At 44.0% G+C, this 17,203-nt stretch overlaps 1 protein-coding gene across 1 annotated transcript in view; it reads left to right on the top strand.

Moving 5' to 3' along the window:
• The window catches only part of LOC107388505 (reelin), a 124,196-nt gene that overhangs the window by 97,118 nt on the left and 9,875 nt on the right, over nucleotides 1-17,203 (top strand). Inside the window, exons 20-43 of the mRNA XM_054732918.2 lie at nucleotides 5,624-5,860; nucleotides 6,816-7,008; nucleotides 7,619-7,731; nucleotides 9,381-9,518; nucleotides 9,595-9,781; nucleotides 10,271-10,476; nucleotides 10,568-10,739; nucleotides 10,871-11,077; nucleotides 11,189-11,424; nucleotides 11,567-11,724; nucleotides 11,806-12,013; nucleotides 12,102-12,178; nucleotides 12,266-12,424; nucleotides 12,581-12,775; nucleotides 13,828-14,101; nucleotides 14,188-14,328; nucleotides 14,455-14,632; nucleotides 14,717-14,801; nucleotides 14,894-15,076; nucleotides 15,153-15,321; nucleotides 15,434-15,539; nucleotides 15,630-15,856; nucleotides 15,952-16,175; nucleotides 16,989-17,139. Of these exons, the coding sequence (XP_054588893.1) occupies nucleotides 5,624-5,860; nucleotides 6,816-7,008; nucleotides 7,619-7,731; nucleotides 9,381-9,518; nucleotides 9,595-9,781; nucleotides 10,271-10,476; nucleotides 10,568-10,739; nucleotides 10,871-11,077; nucleotides 11,189-11,424; nucleotides 11,567-11,724; nucleotides 11,806-12,013; nucleotides 12,102-12,178; nucleotides 12,266-12,424; nucleotides 12,581-12,775; nucleotides 13,828-14,101; nucleotides 14,188-14,328; nucleotides 14,455-14,632; nucleotides 14,717-14,801; nucleotides 14,894-15,076; nucleotides 15,153-15,321; nucleotides 15,434-15,539; nucleotides 15,630-15,856; nucleotides 15,952-16,175; nucleotides 16,989-17,139 (4,224 nt within the window). The remainder of the gene's footprint in view (nucleotides 1-5,623; nucleotides 5,861-6,815; nucleotides 7,009-7,618; nucleotides 7,732-9,380; nucleotides 9,519-9,594; nucleotides 9,782-10,270; nucleotides 10,477-10,567; nucleotides 10,740-10,870; nucleotides 11,078-11,188; nucleotides 11,425-11,566; nucleotides 11,725-11,805; nucleotides 12,014-12,101; nucleotides 12,179-12,265; nucleotides 12,425-12,580; nucleotides 12,776-13,827; nucleotides 14,102-14,187; nucleotides 14,329-14,454; nucleotides 14,633-14,716; nucleotides 14,802-14,893; nucleotides 15,077-15,152; nucleotides 15,322-15,433; nucleotides 15,540-15,629; nucleotides 15,857-15,951; nucleotides 16,176-16,988; nucleotides 17,140-17,203) is intronic.

Raw genomic sequence — 17,203 nt, 5'->3', positions numbered from 1 at the left:
GAGGACACCTGGGAGCGGCTACACACTGATGGGGAGAGAAGCAAACAGGTGGACGCTACGCGGGAGCTCATCCAGGCCCTCGAAAACTACAGTAAGAGGAACAACGTGAGAGTTATTGGGCTGAAAGACACTGTTGGTACTGGTGGGACACTGCTGGAATGTGTTCGGAGGATGCTTGTTGAGGGCCTGGGGGTGCGTGATGATGTTGAGTTTGAGATTGAGCGCGCTCATCGCACCTTTGCTCCGATCCCAGACCCAAACCGAGCTCCAAGACCAGTGTGTATATGCTTCCTGAGGCAGTCAGCGAGGGATAAAGTAATTATGACAGCCAAAAAGAAACGCGGGTTTGATTGGGAAGGATGTCGGCTGTCTGTGTTTCCCGATTTGACCAAGGAGCTGGCGGAAAAAAGGAAGGCTTTTACAGCCGTGAAACGAAGGCTTCAGGAGCGCAATGTCAAATACTCCCTGGCGTTCCCGGCAACACTACGTGTAAAGTGGAAGGGGGAAAATGTAAGCTTCAACTCTGCAAAGGCAGTGGAAAAGCTTTTCAGCAACGAGGATGAGCAGGAGAAGAGGGCGCAAGGAGGGGGGACCCCAAATTCGACTGATTGATGACGTAATCTCGAGGAGCCTGAGACATCTAGTGTCTGACTGTCAGAGGGGGCAGATCTCATCATCTGTCATCTTAGGAGGGGAGAAGTAGAGCAGCATCCTACGGACCCGATAGGGTTTTTGTTTAGGCACTGTTCATGGGAGTGTTTTGGCTGTGTGCACCCATACAGTTGGTCTTTTCTTCAGGGGAGGAAATGTTTATTTTGTCTAGCATGGTTGCGGGTTTAAATCATATTGAAACTTACAATTGGAAATGACAGGGAAACATGTAAAATGTATGTCTTGGAATATTAATGGGTGCAGAAATCCAACCAAAAGGCGTAAATTACTATCCTATTTAAAGTCAGTACAAGCTGATATAATTTTTTTTCAAGACACCCACTTAAATGACGGTGAAGAAATGAGGTTTAAAGGTGGTGGTGTAAATCATATTTTTCATAGTTCCTATTCAAGTGCTCGCAATGGGGTAGTTTTACTTATTAAAAGAAGTATTAGATTTTCATTGATTAAAGAAGTTAAAGATACTGAAGGAAGAATGGTATGTGTCCAAGCTCTGGTAGAGGGAGTAAAGCTAATATTGTGTAACATTTATGCCCCAATAAAGAAGACCCTCATTTTTTTCATTGGATAAATAGGGTATTGGGAGATATGGACGGACAAATAATACTAGCAGGTGATCTGAATGAAGTAATGGATCCTGTTTTGGATAGATAGCTCATCTAAAGGCCCAATTAGTTCTAAGGGAAGAGAAGCAGTTCATATGAAAAGGGAGATATGGGCTTAATCGATGTGTGGAGGTTAATTAATCCATCAAAAAGGGAATACACATTTTACTCTCATTGCCACAAACCTTATTCTAGGATCGATCTGGTTTTAGTTTCTAAATCTATGTTATCTAATGCAATAAGCTGTGATATAAAAACAATTGCACTGACTGATCATGCAGTGGTTGAACTTAGTATTAAACTAGGACTGGAGAATAAAAGAGGTTCAAGGTGGAGGATGAATGTCTCGCTTTTACAGGATAAATCATTTAAGGACTGTTTGGGTGAAGATCTTAAACATTTCTTTGAAGCAAATATTGGTAGTACAGGATATATTCAAAGTGTTTGGGAAGCCTCTAAGGCTTATGTGAGGGGCAAATTGATAGCATGCGCTTCAAAAAAAAAAGATGGTGTCCTTAAGATTCAAGAATTGGAGAAGGAAATTAAATTTAGAGAAAATATTCTGTCTATTAAGTAAAGCAAATTAATTTATAGAGACATCATCTTAAGTTTCAGTTAAATGAAATATATAATAAGAAAGTGGAATACTCCATGTTTAGATTAAAAACTACATTTTATGAGGGAGGTGAAAAAATGGGGAAGGTACTAGCAAGACAAGTTAAAAAGGAGGATTACTCAAACAGTATTCCTGCTATTAAACTAGGTAATTCTTTGGTAACCTCAGAAAAAGATATAAAAAATGTATTTAAGCGATATTGTGAAGCTTTCACATTATGTCCAGAAGTATGCTTCTCTTTGGAATAACCCTGTTATTCGTATTGGTAAAGTACCGGTGTTTTGGGGACAGTGGCACTCGCGTGTTATGTAATATTGGAGATCTGTAGAAAGATGGAAACTTTGTCTTACGAGGATCAAACCCGTACTTACAAATTACAAGGTAAAGGAAATTTTTGGAAATACCTCCAAATGAGACATTGTATGACTTCTAAATTTAAGGAAGTTCCTGAGAATTATATTTTAGGTTATATTAAAATGCCACGTGATCGCCACACTGCTTCAGTGTTTTATAAACTGTTTAATCATGGTTTAAGTGGGGAGTCTTTAGGCATTAAGCTACTTTGGCAGCGGGACTTAGAAACAGAATACACAAATGAACAATGGCTAAAGAAGAAGAAGAAAATATCATTTCTATAGCGCCTCTCAAGATAAAAATCATGAGGCGCTTCACAAAAACAAAAACAAAAAATATAAAAAATTGTAAAAATATAAAAAAAACATTTCGAAAATGTTTAAATATATATTTTAAATGAGCAAGAATAAGCAATTGCGATTTAAAAGAAAAAATGTTAAGAAAGAGAGAGAGTGAATAGGAAAGAGGGAAATCAGTGGATCCTGAGGAAGGTGGAATCGGTGGGGAGAGCAGAATAAAGAGAGAGTGGTGAAGAAGTTCATACAAAAGCCAGCTTGAACAAGTGAGTCTTCAGCTGCTTTTTGAAGGAGACCACTGAGTCCACTGGTCTCAGGCTCAGGGGGAGAGATTTCCAGAGTCTGGGGGCCACAGCAGCAAATGATCTGTCACCTTTGGTCTTTAGCCTGGTGCTGCACAACCAGTAGGCTTTGATCCCTGGACCTCAGGGACCTGCTGGGGGTGTAGGGACTAATAAGATCTCCAATGAATGATGGTGCTTGTCCATGTAGGGCCCTATAGACCAGAACCAGGATCTTGAAATGAACCCTGAAGTTGACTGGCAGCCAGTGAAGCTGGAGGAGAAGCGGGGTGATGTGGGTGTGTTTGGAGGACTTGGTCAGAAGCCGAGCACAGGCGTTCTGAACCACCTGTAGACGGTTCAGGGAGGTTCTGCTCAGACACGTGAAAAGAGAGTTACAGTAGTCTAAGTGTGAGGAGATGAAGGTGTGGAGAACTGTCTCAAGTTCAGAGCGAGACAGAATGGGACTCAGCTTAGCAATGTTCCTGAGATGGAAGAAGGAAGAGCGAACAAGAGAACTGACGTGAGAATCCAGGGTGAGAGCTGGGCCAAAGGTCTGACTGAAGGTTTGGTGTGGGAAGCAAGCTGATTAAGAAAGTCTCTGACTTTGGGAACCAGCTCATCTGGAGCACAGATGAGGATCTCAGTCTTATCTTCATTCAGCTGAAGAAAGCTCCCAGCCATTCAGGCTTTGATAGAGTCTAAGCAGGTGTGTAACAGCTGCAGCTTAGACATCTCATGGGGCTTGAAGGAGATGTACAGTTGGATGTCATCTGCATAAAGATGGTAGGAGATTCCTTTGAAGGAGCTCAGGATGTGCTGAAGAGGAAGCAGATAGAGGAGGAAGAGTAGAGGCCCCAGCACAGAACCTTGTGGGACACCATGGGTAAGAGAGTTGGTGGAGGACCTAAAGTTGGATACGGCCACAGAAAAGGAGCGCTCAGAGAGATAAGAGGAGAACCACTCCAGAGCAGATCCTGATAGGCCTACCCAGTCTCTCAGCCTCTCCAGTAGCAGGTGATGGTCAACAGTGTCAAAGGCTGCAGTCAGGTCCAGCAGGACCAGAACAGAACAGTCCCCTGCATCACTATGAGCCAGAAGGTCGAGACCCTAAGAAGAGCTGTTCCAGTAGAATGAGTTCTACGAAAACCTGACTGGAAGCTATCATAGATGTTATGTTCATCAAGAGCAGCTGTGAGTCATTGAGCCACGACCTTTTCCAAGATCTTGGAGATGAACGGAAGTTTAGAGATGGGTCTGGAGCTGCTATGGAGAGAGGGGTTGAGACTCGGTTTTTTAAGAAGCAGGTGGATTACAGCTTTCTTAAAGTAAGCAGGGACCTGACGAGAAACCAGAGAAGCATTAATTATAGAGAGCACGCTGGGACCGATGGACTGAAAAGCACTTTTAAACAAAGATGAGGGTAAGATGTCGAGGGGGCATGCAGAGGTCTTCATAGAGTTAACTAGTTTGGTTAACTCAGGCAAAGAAACAGGAGCAAAGCTATCTAGGATGATGGGCCTGGTTGGAGTCGGGAGAGGCAGCGATAAGGCTGAGGGAGAGATGCTAGATCTGACCTTATTGACTTTGTCCACAAAGAAAGAGAGAAAGTTCTCACAGTCTGCAACAGAGTGGATGGAGACTGTAGGAGAGGCAGGAGAGACGATGCTGCTGATGGTGTTAAACAGCACCTTGGGGTTCCCTTTGCTCTGGGACACCAGGTTGGAAAAAGTAAACCCTTGCATCTCTGACTGCAGAGTTAAAGGATGTCAGAAGATCCTTTATGTGCAACAGATGGACATGGAGATGGGTTTTCTTCCACAAGCACTCAATTTTTCTGCATTAGCGCTTCAGTCTGCGAAGGCTGTCATAAAACCAGGGAGTAGGGTTCACTGCAGGAACTGATCTGGTTCTGACAGGACAAATGTTGTCCAGAATGGAGAGGCAGTGCTCGTTGAACTGAGAAGTTAAGGAATCTGGGTCGTTATCAGAAGAACAGGGTGGATCAAAAGCAGCAGAAACATTGATAGCTGTGCTCTCATTAAGAAAACAAGAACTAACCATACGGCGAGCAGGAGGTGGGGACGCAGAAACTGACAAGTTAAAGAAAATGCAATGGTGATCTGAAATACAAACGTCCTCAGGACAAACACGGTCAGCATTTACTCAGGGTAAAAACAAGGTCTAGAGTGTGCCCCTTGGTGTGTGTGGGGCCAGAAACATGCTGGGTAAAGCTGAAGGAGTCCATAAGGCTGGAGAAGTTCATGGCAAAGTGGTCCGAGGGATCATCAAAGTGGATGTTAAAGTCACCAACAATCACCAGTCTGGACAGCTTCACAGTGGAGGATAGAAAGTCACTAAACTTCTGAAGGAAAGAACCGTTTGGACCAGGTGGACGATAGACCACAGCACAGAAAAATGGGTCCTTACGCCCGACTTTAATCAGCTGCAGTTCAAAGGAAGCAAAGTAACCAGAGGTTATAGAGCTGCATGGAAGATGGTCTCTGAACACAACAGCTAGGCCTCCACCATGACCAGAACCCCGGGGCTGGCTAAGAAAAGAATAACCACTCGGGCAGAGTTCAGTCAGACCAGAATAATCAGATGTTTGCTGCCAAACTTCAGTCAGAAACAGAAAATCCAGGTTTTTAGAGAGAATGAGATCACTGAGCAGGAAGGACTTATTGTTAACAGAGCGGGTGTTTATGATTATGTTTATGTGTAAATTATTGAACATTTTCTATCGAGAATAAGTTCATCCAGATTTCACGAGTTCATTCATTCCTCTCTCTCGTTCAGGATTGTGTCTGTTGAGCTCCCATCTGGTGCTCGTAAGTTTGGCGTTCAGTTCCGCTGGTGGCAACCATACCACTCGGGACGTGGTCACGACGTTTGGGCTTTGGATGAAATCAGCATGACGTCGGTGCTGTTCAACACCATAAGTCTTGACTTCAGCAATGTGCTGGATGTCACACAGAGTCTGGGCTTTTATCTAGGCCATGTTCAGCCATACTGCCAACACGACTGGACCCTCAGGTACAAAACACCCTGACATACAGCACATGTTATTTCTTTGCATTGTTATTTTTTTGCATAAAATTTTACACAAAGTTTCAAATTTAAATGTGTTTGCAAAAGAAAACAACAGAGAGATTAAAGCCATACTATGCAACTTTTTCATATGTTTAAGTAATTTTCTTGAGCCAGTATGTGCTAAAATGACCCTTTACAAAGTTAATGAAATGTTACTCAGACTCCACCGCCCCCTTGTGGCCAGAATGCCACACTTGCAATTAAATGGGCCATTCCCATCTGTACCGGGTCGGCCCGGGCCGGGTAGCCCCAGTCGGCCCCAGTCGGCCCCAGCCTGGCCCGGTTGATTCCACACATCCTTGTCTTAAGCCCATGTGGGCTGATTCTACCCACCAATCAGAGGCTTGCTCTAATGGAAGGTGTGAATTTGCTGTCAGCAGTGGGTGTGTTGGCCCTGGTCGGCCTGAAGCAGACCCCCTCGAGAAGAGGGCTGAGAATGAGCCTTGGTTGGCCCGGAAAAATACCAGGCCACCCAGATATGTAAACAACCTACACTACCCAGCCCGGGCCGACCCGGTACAGATGGGAATGGCCCATTAGAGTTGGAGGGCTGCTCCTTGCTGGTGAAGAGAGCTGTGGGCTTGAGTGGAGCTGACATGGTGGAGCTGGAGTCTGCTTCCTACACGTTTCCTGCATGTTTTGGATCATGTACACAGCTGACCATATTAATAACACTCCTCTAGAAACTCATGAAGGCCAAAGGGACATTTCAGCTGTTAGATTAAGGCGGTAATAAGACAAACTCACAGTGAGGTGATAAGTTTAATTTACGGTTTAACCACAGTGAATTAATAACAGACACTAGGGGGTGCTAAAAGCAAGCAAAACTGCCTAAGATTAGTTTTACACAGAGTATGACACACAGCCTGATATCCTGTATTTGCCCAAATTGATCTAGTTTCACCGGAGAGCCCAGTCCTGGTTCCAGTATCCGTTATGTGGAGACTCAGTCGATGCAGATCGGCGCCTCCTACAGTCTGCAGTTCTCTCTGGTGATGGGCTGTGGCCGCGAGCCGTCCCCTCACATCGACACTCAGGTTCGTCTGGAGTTCTCCACAAATCACGGCCTCACCTGGCACCTGGTCAAAGAGGTAAAAACATTATTCAACATCTTTGTGTTTTCTTTCATGGTTAAAACTGTATTAGTTACCCTGCAGAAGCACAGGGAAACATTATTTATGCATGATGATGAATACTGATTTTACTCATTACTGCCTCTGTGATCATATGTAAATAATGCCTAAATGTGGCCATTTATTTCAAATGACAAATCATCACAATTTGTTTTAATCACTTGATCAGTGAATATGCGGCTGCACTTGAATCAGCAGGCAGATTATCTCCTTCAGATTTAACAAGGATTCTTTTTTTTATCATCGTAGAGAGCTCATGAATATTCAAGCAATCCTCTGAGATTTTTCATTTCCTCTGGAGCTCAGACCATAATGAGTCCTCCATCAGTGACTTTTCTCTAATTCTCTCATGTGCATGAAAAGGCAGTCATCTGGCATGTACAGATTGTAACTCACTAAAAGTTCTGAAATGTTAATCCAGGCTGATCTTTCAGTGTTCAAGGTTAGAAACGCATAAAGACAACAGTCATGCGTTTTTAATTTGTTACTGATGAGGCCGTACCTGCTGTGAAGCATGATTAAACAAAACTAAATCATGAAGATCTTTTCTGCTTGTTTTTATTTTAAGGCTTGTCTACCTGGCATGCCCAGCTGCTCTGAGTTTACAGCTCCCAGTGTCTACCACCCATCAGAGTTCAAAGACTGGAGACGCGTTACTCTGCCATTGCCTCAGAAGACATGGTGAGCAGAACGTTAATAACGATCCTTTTGGAAGAAAATACTCTCTGACCCTGGGTTTCTATTTTTTATTTGCTTTATCTTGGATTACCTGCTTGAAAAGCATTCAGATTCACCATAAAGTGCAGAAACTGGGAGCTAGAAGAAGGATTTGATTTTTACTTTAGATGGCTGTCCATATATGGTCCCATACCCATCCTAAAAATTCTTTTCACTATTGTTAGTCCACATTTCTGAAAGAGGACACCTAAAGAGGTCCTTCACTGTGAAACTAATGTTTACTTTTAATATTGAACATGATTAGCCCCTCTGAGTTTTTCATGCAGGCTGAAAATGAAATAGTCTCCTGCACCTACCTCATGCATTGGCTTATGATAGAAAATATGGTGACATGCTAGGATTTAAAAGCCTGACAGACCTACGTCACACTGTCTGCTAATGGTCATTGACTCACCCGTCTTGGCTCACAACGAGGAAGGCTGTTGTTGGTTTAATGTCCAGGAAACAGCAGAGAACATCTGGGCTAGCAGAAGCTAACCGTTAGCAGCTTCACCACGCCGCGGAACATCTTCGGCTTGGGCTATTTGTGGAGATAAAACATCAACATTGCAGAGCCAACATCGTCAGTGGTAGAGTTGTGTTGCTGTTATCTAATTATCAGGAATTAAGAGTGAAATTTCTGTCGTTTGAAGCTACTATCTCATCTGGCTGACTTCTCCGTGCTGAAACAGACACACCGCAGCTTTTATTTCCCACATCTTATGACTTGCAAGGCATTTATTCCTGAAAAAGTTTTAAAAATATGAGTAAAGATAAAAAGCAACCATGAAAAGTCAACAGCAGGTCACATTTTCTACATGAATCTTCAATTGTAATAAAAATACTTTACTTACCCCTTTCAAGTTTTGCTATCCTTTTTTTTTTAAAGTCAAGTTTTACCAAAATGCACTTCCATAATAGACCATCGGATCAACATGGTTCAATGTTGATCAGATGATCCGTTCATAGAATGATCTGACCAAATCAATTCTGAACAGATTATGTGAAAATAGAATTAGACATGAAAGCATGCTTGGATGTAAATGTTAAACCGAGTTTTGAACACCTCAGACAAGGATCCAACCACCATGTACCAAATGTTATAGGTTAATCTGATGCTGCAGACTCGTATATCAGCTTAGAGAATCACATGAACCTTTCACACCGAACACCATAATTTTCTTCCCTGTTTCGTTTGACCACCCAAGATCCCAGCTTTATGGCGGTCTAATCTCCTGCAGAGCATGATTGCAGGTCAGAGGGGTCATGGCCCTTAATGATAATAAAACAGTCATGACCAGGTTCCATGATTACATGGTGGACTGACATATGTGACCAAAGAAGACCATTTGACCTCTATGGTGTAAAAATGTAAATTGATTTTTACTATAGCTCTAACATAAACACCGCATCCACAGACATCACTCCTCACTACTGTTGATTTTTACCTCCAGAGTGTTAGATAGATACACCACTGTCTTTCCCTATAAAACACTAAATTGATTTTAACAGGATGTGAAACTTGTTAGACCAGCAATAACTCTCGCGTGCGCTTACATTGCATCACCAGTCTTGTCTTTATGACAGAAGTGTGTGTCCTGTTTTGTGTTCAGGTCGAGTGCGACACGGTTCCGCTGGATCCAGAGCTACTACGGTGAGCAGGACGAGTGGGCCCTGGACGACATCTACATTGGTCAGCAATGTCCCAGCATGTGCCACGGACACGGCTGGTGTGACCACGGACATTGCAGGCCAGTCCTCACCCCCAGATACATGTTTACTGTGTGAGTCAGCGCAGGTGAATAAAACTTTTTTTTTGTCTCACAGGTGTGATGATGGATTTTCTGGAGCAGACTGCCAGCCGTCCTCCCCCCTGTCATCTAGTGTTCTCTCAGATTTCGAATCCCAGGATGCATTGCTGGTGACGTGGCAGGAGGTGATAGGTGGAGAGGTGGTTGCTCCTGACATGGGCTGTGGTGTGGTCTCATCTGGATCATCGCTGTACTTCAGCAAGGTGGAGTATGAAATTAGCTTCACCCAAAACCAAATCAAGTAAATGTAGGTGTAAATGTACAGCTGGGACTGGTTAAATTGGTTTTATTTTAATGGATTTAGGATAGAAACACTGGCACTGATTCCTGAGTGTTTTGGCACGCATCAAGCTCCAGATTGAACATGTGGTTAATTTGTGTTGTTAAAACAAATCGTTTTAGAGGATTGTGCAAAGTTGGCGGAGGTAGGCATTGCCTGATTACTGTCTAGTGTTTGCTGCCGAAGCTTGCTTCCTTTTGAACTTTAAATTGCAGTGAAAGGGTCACACAGCATTCTTCTATCGCTACTTTGATTGGACTGGAAGTGAGCAACAATATTCAGGCAGCTGCGCATCTGTTGTCACATGTTGTTGCAGTCTAGATTTCAAATGTTCATCTTTTTAAAAAACACTTTCTCTCCGTGTGGTGTTTAAAAAAAACTGATTCATATGTGTGAATGTGTGTCTTGTTAGGCTGGACTGAGGCAGCTCATGAGCTGGGACCTGGACACTGAGTGGGCGGAGTTTGTTCAGTTCTATCTGCGGGTGGGTGGAGACTGGGCGGAGTGCAACCAGGCAGACAGCAGAGAAGAAGGAGTTCTGCTGCAGTACAGCAATGATGGAGGCATCAGCTGGGGTCTCATAGCTGAGATGTACTTCACAGACTTTACCAAGCCTCGGTAAAACAAATCAAAAATAAAAATGCAGTTAATACAAAGAAAACGAATATTTTTCATGTGACTTGGACTAAAAAATTATTTCCATTCACAGCTTTGTCCATTATGAGCTTCCTCTGGCGTCTAAAACTCCCTCTACAAGACTCCGTTGGTGGCAACCTCTTCACTCCGGAGAGGGCTATGACCAGTGGGCGATTGATGATGTCATAATTTTATCCGAAAGGGAGAAACACATCATCCCGATGGCCAGTCCGACTCTACCACAGGTCTAGAATTGGTTTGAAATGTTTTTTCCTGTAATTTCTGTAGCATTGTTGGCTTTCTCCAAAGATGATTTCATTTAGAAATCTTAAAAACAACTGACACAACAAAAACCTGCGGCTTGTTTTCTGTGCAGAACTTTTATGAGAAGCCAGCTTTTGACTACCCTCTGAACCAGATGAGTGTTTGGTTGATGCTGGGTAACGAAGGCATGGAGAGGGAAAACAATGACAGCTTCTGTGCGCCCACCCCGTCTGCGATGGTGTTTGGACGTTCTGATGGGGACAGGGTGGCTGTCACCAGGGACCTGGCCCTTCGTCCAGGATACACACTTCAGTTCAAAGTGAGAATTGAAGAAAAAATTAAGCCAATAAATCAACATCAAACTAATTGAAGGACATAAAATGCATTTTCTTTAGTTGAAATTCTCCTTGTTTCGTGACCATCCCACCAGCTGAACATAGGCTGTGAGTCAGAGTTCAGCCCGTCGGCCCCAGTCCTGCTGCAGTACTCCCACGATGCTGGTCGCTCCTGGGCTCTGGTCAGAGACGGCTGTTACCCAGGAACCCCGGGTGCAGGAATTTGTGAAGGCAGTGGTCGTGAGCTAAGAGAACCCACCGTCTACAACACCGGGGACTTTGAACAGTGGACCAGAGTCACTGTGATCATACCTCGTAATGTTGCAGCCAGGTAGCTATGGTAACAGACATGTAATTGCATCTGTGTGTTGGTGTTTCTGCAATGTTCTTTAAAAAATGGGAGTTCCTAATACAAATGACCTCTATTCTCTTGATTTTATAAACTTTAACCACCTTATTGTCTCACTTCTAAGTAAAACCAGATTCCGCTGGTTCCAGGAGAGTAGTGTGTACCGGGATGCACCACCGTTTGCCTTGGATGGGGTTTACATCTCTGAGCCTTGTCCAAACCACTGTGGAGGACACGGTGACTGTATCTCTGGAGTCTGCTTCTGTGATATGGGCTACACAGGTAGAGTAGCAACACCAAACGAAGGAAAACATTCAAGACATCTTATTATTTCGCTCCTTTTAACTTCTGCTTTTTTTTAAGTTGAGCAGGATAGCTGTGTCCCATCTGCAGCCAGTCCGACGGAGCTGACTGAGGGGTTTGAAGGAAAGTTGAGTCCACTCTGGCAGAGCATTAGTGGAGGACAGATTGGAGGAGGCTGTGGCATCATTGGTGAAGGCAAGGCTCTGTATTTCAGCAGTTCTGGATGGAGAGAAGCTCGAACAGTTCCTCTTGACACAACCAACACCCGGTAAGTAAAATATTCTAACCTAAATACCGCTTACAAAGTTACAGCGAAAGGGATGAGAATGATATCCAGTTTTGATGTTTGTACACAGACTGGCTCAGTTCTACATACGGATTGGTAGTAAGAGTTTGGGACCCACCTGCACTAGACCACGCTCACGCAATGAAGGTACGTTTGAAACTTGACCTACTGTCCCTCTGATGGATCTAGCCTGACTCCATATCTCACAGAGAAAACCCTTTCTTGTGCTTTCAGGTGTCATTGTCCAGTTTTCCAGTAACAACGGTGTCCAGTGGCAGTTCCTGAGAGAGCTTGACTTTAGTTCTTTTTTGGAGCCCCAAGTAGTGACCATCGAGCTTCCACCTCCAGCGAAAACCTCCTACACAGTATTCAGATGGTGGCAGCCACAGCAAGGTCAGTCATCTTGCAGAACATTGCAGAAACACCAACACATAGATGCAACATTACATCAGTCATCTACTGAAGAACCCACCGTCTTATAACACCAACAGTGGTGAATCCATTTTGTTTGTTTTTTGTTATTTATCCTTCTTTAAATCCATCCCACAGGAAAGCACTCTGCCCAGTGGGCCCTAGATGATGTTCTGATTGGAATGAATGACAGCTCCAGAACAGGTTTCCATGACAAATTTGATGGAACGGCCCCTCTGAGACACAACTGGTACCGTATTCAGGGAGGGGAGGTGATCGTGGACTGTCTGTCTCTGGACACGGCACTTACCTTCAATTCTGAGGCCATAGACAGTGAGTTAAAGTTAAAGTCCCATTAATCATCATACACTGGTGAAATTCATCTCCACATTTGACCCATCCTCATGGGGAGCGGTGAGCTGCAGCTTTGGCCGTGCTTGGGAACGATTTGGTGATTTAACCCCCCAATCCAACCCCTTAAAGCTGAGTGTCAAGCAGGAAGGCATTGGGTCCCATTTTTTTAAAGTCATCGGTATGACCCGACCGGGATTTGAACCCGGATCTTCCAGTCACAGGGCGAGGCAAACTCATTCATCTACTTTCTCCCCAGCTTTCATTAATTCCAACACAATTCACAAAAATGCTGACGTACCAGCATGAGTGTGTAATGCATAGCTCAAGTGCGTGTATTACACTCTGGACACATGCTTCGTATTCACACCTAGAGTGCTCAACAAGCCTTACAAGTGGCTGTACAGGATCATCACAGCACCACAAGCTGAAACTGAATCTCTAGTTTACTGTGACGGCACGGGTCCTGCATTATTAATGAGAGCAAACCTGACTGAACTTCCTGCCTGTTTTTCATTCATCCGCCAAGCTGCCAGTGGATTTTGTGCTAATATTGAATCACAAAGGAATGTTCGTTAAGCACGCTCAGCAGGACTCCTGTGTGAACACGAATTCATAAGACACCGAACTCAGTCAGTAAATTCGAAGATGTGTGATATGTGAGGAAAAAGTTAATTCAGCTTCTAATTTTAATTTTCTTTCATTTGCCTGAATTTAACAGAAGCTAATAATTTGTAGGAATGTTGATGTCCGATTTGGCTCTAAATCCTTTATAAAGTGTCACGAATAAAATCAGTTTGTGTTTCATTTTATTTAGTAGTCATTTATAGTTGTGATTTGCTGAATTTTAGCTTATTATCATCTGCAGCCCTAACTACGTCTAGTTTGGCTCACTGTTTGTAAAAGATAAGTACGTTTAAGGTAATAAGGGTCATAATGCATATATTTAGTGTGCTGTTGTGCATTCATGGTTTTTGCAGCCTGGCATCGGACTTTGCTAGATGCAGGAGTAAAAGCTGTTTCCCTGTTTGCAGAGAAGCCGAGGTATGCTGAAAGCTGGGACTTTGAGGTGACGGGTTCATCATTCCTGCAGTTTGAGCTGAGCATGGGCTGTAGTAAGTCCACCTCCTTCTCCCACGGCGTAAGACTGGAGTTCTCCACAGACTGTGGTCGTCATTGGTCTCTCATTACCCCGGAGTGTGTGCCCCCAGCCATCGGCTGTGCTGGTTACACCCAGAGCTCTATCTACACATCGACTCAGTACAAACACTGGAGAAGGATCACCGTCTACCTGCCTAGTGCTGCCAAGTACATGTTCTATAGGACAAGTAGATCTAACTTTTACATTTGATCAATAAAATGCTGACTCTCCTGATGATGTTTGATCCCTTCAGTTCTCCGAGGACCAGATTCCGTTGGATCCAGACCCACTTCACCCCAGGGGCTGAAGGTTGGGCTTTAGATAATGTGCTACTTGCTCCTGGTTGTCCGTGGATGTGCTCTGGCCATGGTCTATGTGACAATGGACGCTGTGTGTACGTAAATCTAACACGCTTGTTTCCTGGAATGTCGTTAAAATCCCATCCCCATTGAGTTCGATCCAAAACGTCTGCCTTTATTTGATTGTTTCCCATTCATTTATTTATTTTCCTTCTCATAAGGTGTGATAAGGGTTATGGGGGGGCACACTGTGTCCCTTTGGCCCCGCTGCCATCTGTCCTGAGAGAAGACTTTAATGAGAACTTACAGCAGGAGACCTGGCCCGAGGTTTACGGAGCAGAGAGGGGAACTCTGAGTGGAGAACCTCTCAAATCTGGCACTGCTCTTATTTTTAAAGGGGTAGGGGTCCTAAACGCAAACAGAGATGAATCAGAGCTGAACTAAAATCACAATGACTCAAATGATCTCCTCTATTTGTTTTAGGATGGTCTGCGAATGATCGTTTCAAGAGACTTGGACTGCACAAACACTCTCTACATCCAGTTCTCTTTTAAATTTATCACTAAAGGTACTTCCATCCATTCCTCCTGGTTTAGCTTTGTTTAGTTTATGTTTTTTTCCTCAGGAGACGGTATAGTACTAATAACTCATTTGTCCTAGGTGTCCCAGAACGGTCCCACTCAGTGTTGCTGCAGTACTCTGTGAACGGAGGAATCAGCTGGCTGCTGCTGGATGAGTTTTACTTTCCAGCTTCCACAGACTCTCTGTTCCTCCACCTGCCTCTGCCAGCCAGCGCTCAGACCAACGCCACCCGATTCAGACTCTGGCAGCCTTACAACAGTGGTGAGTGGACTCACTATGAGGAAGCATGACGACCTTTAAGCTTGCATAATCACCTCAATCATACTTTGTCCTCAAGGAAAAAAGGAAGAGGTGTGGGTAGTAGATGATCTCATCATCGATGGCAGCTCTTTGCACAAACCACCGGTGGTGATCGACACTTTTGAGGAAGGTCCCAACGAGTCAAACTGGCTTTTCTATCCTGGTGGGAACATTGGTCTCTACTGCCCCTATCAGAAGACCGGCCTGTAAGGAAAAATCAGTTACCGAGTTTGATCTATGTGCTCACTGGGGATGAGACCTGTAAGAGGATGTTTCAATAATCTTGGTGTTTGTGTGTGGTTTGTGTGACTGGTGCAGAGAGGAAGATGAGTCAGCCATGGTGTTTGTCTCCAGTGAGCTCGGAGAGCACTCCATCACCACCAGGGACATTGACGTAAATGAGAACACCATCATCCAGTTTGAGGTACACAAAGTTCTTTTCAAATCAGTATTTAAAATGTGTTTTCAGCACAGGGCAGACCCTTCATTTCCCTGTGTCTGTTTGTGTCTGTAGATCAACGTGGGCTGCACAGCGGAGAGCTCCTCTGCTCACCCGGTGCGCCTGGAGTTTTCACGGGACTTTGGCGCCACATGGCACCTTTTGGTACCGCTGTGTGCTGGTGGTCCTCAGCCCTCGTCCCTTTGCTCCACAGAACTTCACCCTGCCAGCATCTATTTCCCTGGTACCACTCAGGGTTGGAGGAGGGAGGTCATTCACTTTGGAAAGCTTCGCCTGTGTGGGTAAGAGCTCTGCACAGCTGCTACGCAACAAATGTATTCCTACTTCCTAAGATTGTTGCTACCTAACTTTTTCACTACTTTTATCTCAAACACAGGTCAATAAGGTTCCGTTGGTACCAGGGATTCTTCTCAGCTGGTTCTGCTCCTCCAACGTGGGCGCTCGATAACGTGTACATCGGTCCGCAGTGTCAGGACATGTGTAACGGTCATGGAGCCTGTGTGGGTGGGGCCCACTGTGTGTGTGATCCTGGATACTCTGGACCTGACTGCTCTGTGCCTGATACCCCCAATCCTGACTTCCTTAAGGAGGACTTTGAAGGTATGAAGGAGTCGAGTTGCCTCGTGCAGGTCTTTGATTGCTGAGGAAATCCTGAATGCAAAGAACGTTGTTGGAACTGAAACTGATCCTGGATCAGATAATCTGGTTAAGATCTGTAAGATCTTTGTTGATACATTTAGTCTTTTTTCAGTCATTAGAACAACTCGGCAAAGATTTGAATCCGACACGCTCTTAAGTCACTGTGTTCTTGTACTTGTACACGTCCCATTTCATACTCCAGTGATTTCTTAAGTATGCAGTCAATGCTTTTGCCTTCATTGTGTTCTCGTTTTCTGCTATTTTAATGATTATTAAAGCAACTTAGACTTGTTTTCTTTTACATGCACCTACTTGTGTGTTTAAAGTGACGGTGTGTGTTTTCCCTGGCAAACAGTGGACAGTATATAACGAAATCATTGCAAACAACTGTATTTTTGTGTTTGAGTGAGACCTTACCAACGGATGGCCCTTAGGGTCAAAAATCCCTGGCAGTATTTTGTCAGATCGTTCAACCTCCAGCAAACTGACAAGCACAACAGACTCCCTTTCATCGCTGGCAACAAGTGGACGTTTATGAAAGCTTGTCACAAATCAGTAAATACATTTTGTCCTCACGGGCTCACGTAGAAGGAAACATGGCGTCCCTGAGAGACAGACTCGCATTCATGTTTTTAGATCTGATTTTCATGGTTATATGTTACAAAGTTGCCAATATTTTTCAAAAATTGAGCATCATTAAATTAATTTTTAATAACTTTTTCAATTAATCTCTGCAGAGATTTAACAGTAAAAATGACACATTATTGCTTTAAGGTGGAGTTGTGGATGCTGAGCGCTTCACACTCATAAGTGGAGGGAAACCATCCAGGAAGTGTGGAATCATGTCAAGTGGAAACCACCTATTCTTCAGTGAGGATGGTTTACGTATGTTAGTCACTAATGATATGGACCTGTCAAATGCAAGGTACACCAACCTGAAAACAAACATACATTTTAGACATTTGAGGTTCTACAGATTACAGTAAAAA

The sequence above is a fragment of the Nothobranchius furzeri genome, chromosome 4 (assembly GCF_043380555.1).
Source record: "Nothobranchius furzeri strain GRZ-AD chromosome 4, NfurGRZ-RIMD1, whole genome shotgun sequence".
Classification (NCBI taxonomy): Eukaryota; Metazoa; Chordata; class Actinopteri; order Cyprinodontiformes; family Nothobranchiidae; genus Nothobranchius; species Nothobranchius furzeri.
This window is presented reverse-complemented; position numbering and strand designations above follow the sequence as displayed.